At 25.7% G+C, this 12,664-nt stretch overlaps 1 protein-coding gene across 1 annotated transcript; it reads right to left on the bottom strand.

Annotated features, from left to right (window-relative positions):
- Nucleotides 1-818: 818 nt before the first annotated feature.
- Nucleotides 819-11,614, bottom strand: LOC145846470 (uncharacterized). The gene is made up of 7 exons (XM_082953232.1): nucleotides 11,348-11,614; nucleotides 11,035-11,116; nucleotides 9,165-9,273; nucleotides 8,790-8,901; nucleotides 8,378-8,545; nucleotides 6,237-6,384; nucleotides 819-1,185 (listed from the first exon to the last, which is right to left on the bottom strand). Exons 1-7 carry the CDS (start codon nucleotides 11,604-11,606, stop codon nucleotides 1,125-1,127), a joined length of 939 nt encoding a protein of 312 aa, XP_082809358.1. The 5' UTR covers nucleotides 11,607-11,614; the 3' UTR covers nucleotides 819-1,124.
- Between the last annotated feature and the right edge of the window lie 1,050 nt (nucleotides 11,615-12,664).

Raw genomic sequence — 12,664 nt, 5'->3', positions numbered from 1 at the left:
AGCTAAGACATGATCACTACAAATTTAAACCATTAGAGCGGTTTAAAAGTTTTACAAAACTATTAAAATTTGCTAAGTTAAGTAGGGACATTTATAAGATACGCTTTAAACCTTGAAAATAAGTTGGATAAAAAGTTTTAGTATGAAATTTTTAATGAAGATGTGCAAATTAAATATTTTATTTACTACCAGGTTTCGGTGGCAAAAAATTTTTGCTACCTTTTCAAGTATAATAAAATAGTAAACTTTTAAAAACATATTAAATTAGATAAAACATGATCTAAATATAGACAATGTAAGTATTACATAATATATTTTTACAAATATAGTAGATATGAAAAAAATATAACAGATCGTCTTTTATTGAAAATATGTAGGTTTAACTATTTGGTTTAAATTTTGTCTCACCACTGTAAGGTACGCGCTTTTACATTGGTTCAAGTATTTTTCTAATTGCATATCTGAATATCTACTAAACCGTTCTCGCATGTTTGTGAATATTATGTTAGAAGTAGAGTTGGTAAAAAAAAATTGTAGAGTGTTTGCATTTAAGAATTTAATGCGCCTTACTATCTAAAGATAAATACTTTTTTTAAAGTAAAACTTATATTTTAAATGTAAAAAAAAATATATAACGTAACGCGGTTTGGTAATATACTTAATTTTTAAACGGAATATGCTAGTAAATTTTTGGACTGGTTTGGATATACCAACAGCAAATTAAAATATGATTTGTAAAACTTTATTATTAAAACATACAGATTAAAAATTAAAAAAAAAAACAACAAAAACCTGATATAAAAAGGAAAGTGTTTGTAAAAAAATAAAGTTAAGTGTTAAAAAGTAGCAATCTATAAATTACGGAGTTCAAACTAAGTTAAACAGTGATGTAAACTAACATAAAAATTTTAATTAAAACATAAACATTAAACAGTCAAAGTATACTTGTATCACAGTAAATCTTGTAGGCTATTATTCATAAACTTTTTTTAAAAGAAAAATTGTAAATCTTGTAACAAAAAAACAATCTAAATACAACAATTTGTTTTGATTTGTTAAAAACTTGAAGTTTAAAATAAAATTTTATTTATTTTATAGATTTTATTAGAAATGTTTAAAATAAGCTACGGTTTCCAAGAAGGTTTGAAAGATGACGAATTGCTTCTGTTTGTGTATTTTCCAGACCTAAAAAGTAAAAAGAGAATTTTAATTGCTTTGTTTTAATAATTTTTCTTTAACCATCATTAAAACAAATGTCAGCATACTATAGTTGTATTAAAACTAAATTAACTAAAACTTAAATATAAAAAAATAAAGAACTTATGCTTTTTATTCATTAAATATTAGTTCTATTTTACAATTAAAATGTTAATAAGTTTACATCTTAAAACTTAATGAAATATTTTAATCTTCATTAATTCAGATATTTTAAATTGCTTTTGAGTTATACTTTATAAGCTTAGAAGTTAACTATGCAATTTCTTTTTGACACATTTAATATAAATAGTATTAAACAAAGCTTAATGAATACATCTCTATAAATATAATTTAAAAGTGAATTCATATGTATTTAAGAGCTTTTTTACAGTGGAGATTTTTATTTTTAAGTATATTGTATGTGTTTATGATCACAATATATGTTTGTTTTGAATAAAAATTAGTCTAGTTATACTTTTCATTTGAAACTGCATTGCTTTTTATGTTTTAACAAAGGTACAGGTAGAACAATACAAACTTCGAGTCAAACATTTTTATTAATGTTTCAAATAGTTACTGGTTATAATAATTATAAAAATAATGTGTATGTTGCTTTAAAATAAAACAAATTCTAAAGAGATATATTATTTCAGCAGTTATTGAAAGTAAATGGAAAATATCAATGCGGAAATAGGCTTAAACTTGTTTTTACTTTAAATGTTTTTTTTAGATAAATTTTGTAACAAATGATCCCTTTGAGTAAATCCCGGTTTTACAATAAACTCTGAAAATAATTAATCACATTTAGATTCAGTCTCTCATTATAAATCAATTACAACATTATCTTAAAACAAAGTTCATATTAGTCTAGTTACTTAGTTCAAAGAGTTTCTTCATGGTAGAAATCAAAAAGTAGCAATTGGTAACATATTTCAGAATCTTTACTTAACATTAAATTCAGAAGTTGATGTTAACGGAAAACATTAACTTCTTCGTTGACACGAAAAATTAAAAAGCTATTCTAACACAACTTTAGAGAAATCTAAAAAAAAAATTTTCCATTGGCTTAAAAACAGAAAATTAAACCTAAACCCTAGTAAATTTCATATTCTAAAACAGCGGTCGGCAAACTGCGGCCCTCGAAGACAAAATATGTGGCCCGCGAGGTACATTTCAGCTAAAAATTACTTTTTTAAAACAATAGAAAAAAAAGATTTGATGGTAAAATTTTACAATTAGGGTTTAATTTAAGTAGTTACGTATTATAAGTCTCTTTTATAGATTCTTTTGTCACGTTTTTTTGGTTTAAAATAGTATTTTTGTATTAGTTATTACAATATTTTTTTAAAAACTGCGGCCCGCGAAGACTTTTTTCTGTTTAGTGCGGCACGCGAGCAAACTTTTGTAAAAAAAAATTGGCCTGCTACTTATATAAGGTTGCCGACCCCTGTTCTAAATATACAAAAATAATTACTATCTCTACTATTGACTTAAAAATAAACAATATAAACTTATCTTCAATTAAAGTGCTGAAAGGTATTAGCATTTTTAGTGCTATAAATTTTAAATGGAACCACCAAAATAACTACCATTACCAAATTGCATTGATTATATATGTTCAAGTTTTATAGAGTTTTTAATATACGGATATTACAATTCTTAAAAAGTTATACCTCGTATACATTCGTCCTAAGTTTAAATACAACACACCAATCTGGTTTCAATACTTAAAAAAATTTATTAAACATATAGAATCTGTTCAAAGAAAGTATGCCAGAATAATCTTCAACCGCTGCAATATTTCTTATACGGCTTACCTTGATAAACTAACAAAACTTAATACAGAAGACTTGAATTGTTTTTTTAAACTAGATAACGGTGAAACATTGATTTACAATCCATTTTTGAACCTTATAAAAATAACTATTTACTGGGAGGTAATAAAAAAAAATTACATACAGACATGATTTTAACAATAATGTTTGGTATAACACTCTTGGTTGTTCAGTAAAACCTTTATAACGAATTAGCTTCTTGCAAAAAAGTTAAATAGTTTTGATTAAATTAAAAATTTTAATTTAAATAAAACCTTTGTCTAAGTTATTCTTTTTTTATCAACAAAAAAAAAATTTTTTAATTCGGATTAATCTACACTTTGATTGTTAGTAGAATTTTTTTTTCTATGCATAATAAATTCTTTTTAATTATGGTCTTAAATAAATACATTTTTTGTTTTTTTTAATTGTTATGTGCTTGGGGTTTTGGATTGTAATTTTGAGGTTAGTACATGCATTTAAATTTTCGATACTTGATGCTTAGTATAAGTTTTATGAGAGTTTTTTTTGGCTTTTATCAAAATGAAAATAATTTATTTATGTTTCCTGTTTGTAAAAGATATGGAATTTTTATGTTATATTTTCCTTTTTGTTTCTTGTTTCTTCCTTATGTGTCTTTTAGTTTAAGTGGCCCAGATTTTGATGCCTAGGTCCATCATAGGAAAATAAATTTAGAATAATAGATTATCTTCTTAAACTTTAAGTTTAAAATTATAATTTTTTTATTTGAAACAAAAAATATTGAAAAACCTGATGTTTTCTTAATAAGTTAAAACTATCTATTTTTAACGATATAAAATAAATAGTAACTGATTATTTTAAAATATTTTTAATATAACAAGGCCTGCAAAAAAATTTTCTGAAAAATTTGGCCCGCCGACTAGAAAAGTTGCCTACCTCCTAACTAAACCGAATGTTTTTTTACAATTTAATACAAATAACTGAATTGAAAAGACAAGTATTATAAAAACGGAGCAATTTTATTTTTTTAGGGACATTTTCTAATTAGCCTGGCACAAACAAACTTAATAGATAAAACGTGTTAAAGTTAATCAAAATAACTTAAAAACTGTTAAAATAAATATAAAATAGACATTTGTTTAGAAACACGGTATCAATATTTTTAATGAAAAACAAACAAAAACTACAATTTGTGGTGTTCACTTTAATAACAAAACTAAACACAAATTTAACTAAAAAAAATACATTGGCGAAAGTCTAAAATTTATTGGTTAGCATTTAAATAGTTAATCCGAGATAAGTCTGAGGGCATGGTGAAATTTTTAATTTGTATTTAGTCTGAATAAGAGTCAGCTCGAGAAGAGAAGTTTTTTTTCTCAAATATTTGTTTAAAAAAATACAGTTAGAAAGCAGTTATCAGTAGTATAAACGGTTATGAGTTCTAGAGGCAAGCCATAAAATTTAGTACTACTACTTGTAAACTAAAATCAAACTTTCGACAAATTTATTGCTACAGCCTGGCTAATAATTTACATCAGGGTTTCCAAAAGTGGTCAGATAGCCCCTTCGGGGGCCATAAGCTGCAAAGGGGGGTCGTGATTAATAAAGAGACCATTAGGCCATAACTTGAAACTAACACTAGATATCTGAAGTTGATGATAAGGAGAAAAAAGTTAAAAGGGTCTTAGGAAAATTTAAGGGTAATTTTGGAGCTTACACCAGATGTTACTGGAAAACTTAAGACTTACGCTAGATCAGGGCTTCCAAAAGCGGGCTATTTCAGAAAGTTAGGAGGGCTAAAAGCTGCTAAGGGGGCATAAGGCTATTATTTGAAACTTACACTAGATATTCTGCAGCTGGTGATGAAAAGCAAAAGAAAAAAAAAAGTCTTAGGTAGTTTTTTTGAAAAATGAGGGGGTTATTGCTTTTTTAATTTCTTCAAAGGGGGCCTTATAAAAAAATGGGACGCCCTGGTTTACATTTATTAACGCCGCCGATGTTGCTGTAAAACTTATAGCATCAAAAATATAAAATATAATCCTTAAAAATTATAAAAACCAATCTAATTCATTACAAGTACCAAGAAAAACAGATATCTAATGCGGCAATTAGATATCAAGTATGATATTCGTATTTAAAACTTAAGCCAATATATGTTATTAAATTCATAACAATACAGATAAAAAGTGAAGTCGGAAAAAATATTTCTGAGGTATCTGTTTATGAACAGTTATTAGGAGTGGGAAACTTTTTCAGTCAGCAGGGTAAAATTTAACAGAAAAATTATTTACGTACTTGTATGTAAGCCGCATAATTTCGAAAAACTGTACTACAAAAATTTATAAACTTTTCACAATCAAAATAGTACGAAAATTGCTATTTAATAAGCTTTACTGTGTGCTGAAAATAGACAGAAAACAGACTAGAAAAAAAACGCTCAATTTTATTTGATTTTTACAAATTGTTTTCAATATAGAAAAATGAATCGGGCCAAAGATTTTGACAATGAAGCGGGCAATACGTTGCTCACCCCGAAGTTGATAAAATTAAAATTTTGATCATTGTGCTGACACGACAAACGTATTCAGCCGTAAAAAATGCTTTATAAAATACTGATTAGTTTTTGTTTTACAACGCTGGAGTAGATTGTTAATAATGTAGTGTAGTCTGTGATAATTAAACATTTTGCAGTAAACTTTATTAATTATTATAATGTTTGTTGTTCTTTGATCAGTTAAATCAGTAATATGCTAGCAAATTAAAAATCACCTAAAATTAATTTGGAGTTCTTTCAAAATACCAAGCCATGAAAAATACTTATAACAACATAACCAAAACATTATCATTAGAAAGTATGGTTTAGATCAGGGTTTCCCAAACTTTTTTGCAAATGGCCCCCTTTAAAGAAATTGAAAAAGCAATGGCCCCCTTCAACAAGATTACTCATAAACTACGATAAAAAACACCGAAGACTTTTTTTTTTGCTCTTCGTCTGCAACTTATGAATATCTAGTGTAAGTTTCTAAACTACCATAAAATACACATAAGAACTTTTTTTTTTGCTCTTTGTCTGCAACTCAAGAATATCTAGTGTGAGTTTCAAGTTATGGCCTCATGGCCCCCCTCTTCCCCCTTTGCTGCTCGTGGCCCCCTGAGTATCTGTCATGGTCCCTAGGGGGCCACTTGGCCCACTTTGGGAAACCCTGGTTTAGATCATACATATTTAGATAATTAGTCACTAACCTAGCAGAATTGGGTCTAGAACGGGGAGTTACTCTTGATGATAGAATTAAGCTCGAACCAGTTGCCGATAAATTTGTTGCTTCATCTTTATCTAATGGTAAAGTAAAATCACTCATGCGTGCAATTCGGAAATTTCGTGGAGATGGTGCTGTTATTTTACTTAGATTTTAAGGTATAAAATAAACTTCATATGTATCATAGTACATATCATACAACTTAAACTTTAATCTTTATATTTACATAAAATACTTAAGATTTGAAACACAACCCTGCATCCCAAAATAGATAAAACATTATATTTTAGTTATTTAATAACGCCAACTAGGAATATTTTACATATCAATAAAACTTATTTTAAATTACAAGAAAATTTAAAATTTTCAGAAGAAAAACGACGAGAACAAAACAAAATAAACATAATCATAGTTAAAAAACACAACATAAACTTAAATTGACTAAACCTTTGTAGGAAACTTTTAAATCTATCATCAGGGATTATAAGTGAGATCGTGGATCACAAAATTATTAAAACTTTATTGAATAGCAGTATATAAATTATTTTTAAAAAACCTTTTTAGACAGCAATCACTACTAGATAAATTTTATCTAGTACTGAACAGTATTAAAATAAATTTAAAAAGTGACTTGATATACGATCTTTTATATTATTTATCATTAATTAGTTACATTGAGAAGTAATATAGAATAATTTTTACAACCAAAACTATTTATATTTAAAATTATTAGATTAAAAGATTATTAAAAGTAGTTTATTCGAATATGAAATTATAAAATTAAAAACAAATAGAAAGATAAAAGATTGCTTTCGAATATACTCGGCTGGAGACTGATGTGAGGAAAATTAGTTGGACAGGTTATAAGAAATGATTTTGATGATATATCTGGGAAACAATTGATTAGATGTAAATTTTCCGTAACATACATAGATGTAAAAAATGAAAGTGTTTTTTTAATTTGACCAATGTGTATTTCAGCGCTTAATTTTTAATACAAATCTAACTACACTGCAAAAATTAGCTTGATTGTAGCATTTTATTTCAATATAGAACTATCAAACTAATTCTATCAAAAGTAGAAACAAGCTCTGAATATCTTTTTTAAATTTACAAACAATTTCTGACATAAAAAACAAACTTTTTCTAAAAAAGAAAGTAAATATTTTATAATTAATCAAAAAAACTTAATTTGATAGCATAAACATTTAGACTGTAAGCCATAGCTTTACCATTATTTGAATAATTAGTTTTTATTATATAAATAACAACTTTGTAGAACTATTAACATTCTAATTTTCAGTTTCTTGTGACTTATATTTTTATATTCTAAATGAAAAATTCCTAAACTTAAAAAAAAATTGAGCGAAGCAAATCATTGAATGAAAATTTCTATAAACTTGAGGTCATTTAATTTTTTCATATAACTGTTTTACAATATTTTTATAATTTTAAGATAGTTTTATTGACTTTTAATTTAATGTGAAGAAATAAAATAAACTTGAACATTTTAAGAAACTTCAGGTTTAAAAAATAATTTATTTATAATAGAAACCTAATTAGCAGTTATTTTAACACAACAAATTTTCTGTGCACACTTTGGTAATATGTTCCAAGCATTAGAGAATATCAAACTCACAAAGATTTTAATTACTGAATTTGCAAACACTTCGTGCATTACAATAATATATTTTTTTAAACATTTCGTGGCAAATACGATTTTTTAAAAAACAAGGCTAAGCCAACATTTTAATTTACAAAAACTAACATCGGCCCCTAGTTGAAAACGTGAAATTATATAGTTATAGAGAATATAAAATTTGAGATGTAGTCAGTTTTTTTATAATTTCTTTGATACAAACATTTGAAAAAGAAACTTTTTTTATGTCAACGTACTCCAAATTTTGAAAATTTGAATAAATGCTGTCTTCTCCAACGTTTTAAGAACAATTTATCTCGTATTTAAAGGAGATATTAAGAATAGTTGGACAATTTTTATCAAAAAATTTTATATCAAAAAAAGATCTTTTTCGTTTTATTTACGATCTTTTTTCATTTGTTTTAATTAAAAAACAATACAGAGGAGAGAATGCACTAGAAAACTTATACAATACAAACAAACAAAACCTCTTGAAAATGTCTTTAAACTGGATGCACGAGGAGTTCTGGGAGCTCTCGGTGTGGTGACAGGAGTGCAACTCCTCACCGATCTGCTAGCAACCATCTGTTCGTGAGCTTGTTTGGATTGGCTTGCAAGTTGCAATGCTTTTGAAATCGTTTCATTGTGTATCTCAGCTGCAAAATTATGTAAAAAAAAGTTCGGCTACTTTTCAGTATGTAAAACACTGTGCACTGTGCAGAAATATCTGTTATTACAATTAAACATTTCTAATAGCTAGCTCAAAAAGATAATACCTACTAATAATATTTTTGAACTTAAAAAATTTTTTTTTTTGATATGTTATCTTTTTGGGCTAGCCGTAGTTTATAGAGGCGGTTTTGACAACACTAATACTTTTTTATATTTTAATCAACTAACAATCATCGTAGGTAGTGTTGATATTATGAGAGGTAGTAAGGTTTGAACCACTTCGATGTTTTATAACTGGAACTTGAACATTTTGCCGATCATGGGAAGTAGGATCAACTTCCTAACAACACACTTTTTTTATACATTATGATCTATCATGACTAATAAAAAAAATACTGTTAAAGTTAATTATGAATTAATTTGAGAAATTTAAATGAAGTTTATTTGCTAAATGTTAATAACAAACATAAAATTTTTCAACAACAGAAATTTGCAAACATACTAGCTTAAAGTATACAAGGTATGTAAGTTTTAAATTCAAAAAATTGTTTTTGAATAAAACCTTATGTACAATATTACGAACGCGTACTGAAATAAACTTACTGATAAACTGGTTTGGTTTGTTTTTTTGTATGGACTTTCACCTTTTTCAAAGCTACCACCAATGTAAACTTTAGTAGAATTTAAATCTTTAAATGTAGATCTTGTTTGCCTACAAATTTATTATATTTTTAAAATTATAAAAACTACTTATAAATAACTTTTATGTGTTTATCTGGTATATAAGTAGTAACTTATTTATTAGTTTTTGAATAAAACTTTTAAATTTAATAAGTATAGAGCTGTTTAGTATATATTTTCAAAGAACTTAATGTTAGTGAAACAAGAGTTTAAAAAGTAACATTGCAAAATCTCTTCTTTAAATTACAACAAGTTAGAAGGATCATAAAGCAGATAGAGGATATAAATAATAAGTACAAATATGCGTAAAGTATGATTTTTAATGTTAAATGTTGGTATTAAATGTTTTGATCAACTAAGTAGGTAGTTAAACATTTTAAGCAGCTTTCGTTTTTTAAAACTGTTGCTTATGTTTAAGATACACTTTTTAAAAAGATTATTTTCATAAGAAAATTAAACCAGTAAAAATAAAATTAGTACTTTTAAATTTAAACTTTTAAAATGGTTCAACAGTTTCGAAGAAAGAAAAACAACAAAACAAACTATACACCTAGCATAAAGTAATATAAAAAACTCTATTCAGAAAATTTTACTTTAAAAACGTCACTATGTGTATTTTATTATTGTCTTCAGTTGATTAAATTCATATTAGGTAAACTATTAGAATCTTGAAAAAGAACACTTTTGTATAAAAAATACTTTAGTTGTTATTTTATACTAACTGCTTTTATTTCTACATGTTCAAAGTACAATTTGGTTTTAGTTTACTAAATTATTGTATTTAGTAATTAATTATTTTTAAAGAAATAAATATATTCATCAATTTATGATAAGGCTTATGCTTTAATAAAAAAAAGTTGTTTATATCTTTCAGTGTAAACTTTTTATTGTTAGCTTTGAATACAAAGTTGCCTTTTTTTAGCTTGATACAAAACTTTTGATGTTTTACAAAACTTCAAAAACTACTGTATCTCCTCAATTAATTTCTCCTTAACCTTTTTTTTTCTAAAAAAATTTTAGTTATTGTTACAATAAGTAAATATAACAGTGTTATAAATTCTTACACATCCAGCATTTGAAAAAAAAAACTTTGTTGTTTTATTTTATTGAGTCTGAAAAAACTAAAATTCATAAAGTTTAGATTTTTATATCTATAGCTGTGTATTTTGAAGCTATTGTTAACCATATTCATATAAGCACAACTCTTTTGATACATGCCTGTTTTTATTTCAAGTTTAAACAGTCTGGATGTTCTAGGTAACCAATAAAAAAGTGATAAAAAACTTAACCACAAATTCAAAAGATAATATAAAACAATGAAAAGTGTATTAAATTTATATATACAATTAATTTTTTTTTAACTAATAAAGGATTAAAAAGTATATACTAGTCTTAGCACTTTTTTGATATTCCATAGTTCATTAAAAAAATACTTATTTTGTAATAATAACACTTTTATTTGTAAATAAAAACATTTTATTTTCAAAATTGAGTCAGTTTATACCATATATATTGGGTTGACAAACTGCAGTCCCCTGGTCACATGCAGTTTGCAAGCATGCAAATTTGGCCGGCAAAAAAAGACTTCAAAACTTAAACTAAATACTTTGAGATCAGTTACAAAAAGCAAACACTTTAACTGCAGGCAACAAATACTTTTATTTGGCCCATGACCATTAAATGCTTGCTTTTTTGTACAATAAATATAAAGCTGTTCTTTGACGTAAAACATAATAAAAGCAGTTAAACATATTTTATAAAACTTTAAAGCTTTAAAGTAAATTAGACAAACTTGATTTTTCTCATTCTACTTGCAGATGCAGATCTTGGTCGCTGCCTAACAGGTTTTGTTGGTTTGGTTTCGGCCTCCTTATCTAGAAAAAAAGAACAATGTAAAGTTTTTTTTCTGACTAAAATACAAATACAATATTTTTGTAATCTCCACTATATACTACACAAAAGAAAAAATATTTATTATGACTCTTAATAATCTAAATATGTCTTTTTTTTTTGTATCTCTATTAAATGTTGACAAATTACTTAAAGTACAACTTAGTACAAATAAATTTTTAAAAACAATATTTTAATTAAACGACCAAACTAACTTATAGAACTGAAAGGTGTCCATAACAAAGGTCTGCCACTGCTGTTTGGACCAGTGAACCAAGGTGGGTCCCAATCAGCATCGTGACTTTGACGCCTAGTTTCAACTTGCTGAAGAAATCTTGTTGGAGTACCAAACAAAGTTTCATCAACATTAGAATGGGAAGATTTAGTTCTATATGAGAAAACAGTTTTCTTTGGAGAAGGTGAAGCTAACTTTTTACCATCTAAAGCCAAATTGCTGAACCTTGCTTTACTCATTTTTTCATATTTAGACTTACATATAAAAAAACAAATATAACTTTAGTTCAACTAGTTTACAGTAAACATGAAAACTGATTTCATGTATTTTTTTGTGATGCTTTTTAGTTTTTTTTTCATGTTATCATAAACATTTAACATATATAGAAACGGTTTTGAAATATATCTATGTATAGCAAATTAAAAGTATTGTGACTTATCATTAAACAATGAAAAATATAAAATGAGGCTTATTATAGTACATCAAAGAATTTCAATAAAAAATCTAACAGTTTTAGAAATCTATAAAAATTCCAATAAAAAAAAACTATTTGTTAAACAAGAATTAAAACTCAGGTATATATAAAAATCTCCCTGATTAAAAAAAATGCTTATTACAATAATAAAATTTTGTTTAACATAACTTATACAAAACAAAAACTTTATTTTACAGAATTGCCACTCTTTTAAGAAACCATTAAGTGTTCTTGCATGGTATTATACATGTTTGAACACTATTAATTTTAAATAACAGTATTACTGTAAATTGCATTTAATTGACATAAAACTTTTTACTAGCTTTTAGCACTCTTTAAATAATATGTTAAGTCAATTTTTAAACTTTGAAAACATTTACATTAGAAAAAAAGATATTTAATTATTACCAATGGCAAGATAGAAACTTTGACTTATTGGGTTTTTAAATAATAGAAAATCACAAATAAATTGCTACCACAAAATTGAACTTTACATAATTTTATAAAAAATACTTACTCAGTCTCAATTAAACCAAAATAAAAAATACCATAACTTTTTGAGTTTCCCGATATTTTAATACTGGCCTAAGTTAACAAGATAGCCTAAATTAAAGGCAACCCTGTTTTAAGTTTAAAATATGTATGCTAAAAACATAACATCAAGAACTAAGGAAATTAAGAAGAGTAAAAAATAAAAATTGAAGATAAACAACTTAATATATTTACTTCACATTTAGTAAATCATAAATTTCAAAAAAAAAAACTTTATAACTAAAATTCAACTTTTGACAAATTTTAGTGTTATTTTACTCCTCCTTCTTT

Source organism: Thalia democratica, chromosome 1 (assembly GCF_965202585.1).
Source record: "Thalia democratica chromosome 1, ktThaDemo2.hap1.1, whole genome shotgun sequence".
Lineage (NCBI taxonomy): Eukaryota > Metazoa > Chordata > Thaliacea > Salpida > Salpidae > Thalia > Thalia democratica.
The sequence above is the reverse complement of the archived record's forward strand: the minus strand, read 5'-3'. Positions and strand labels throughout refer to the sequence as shown.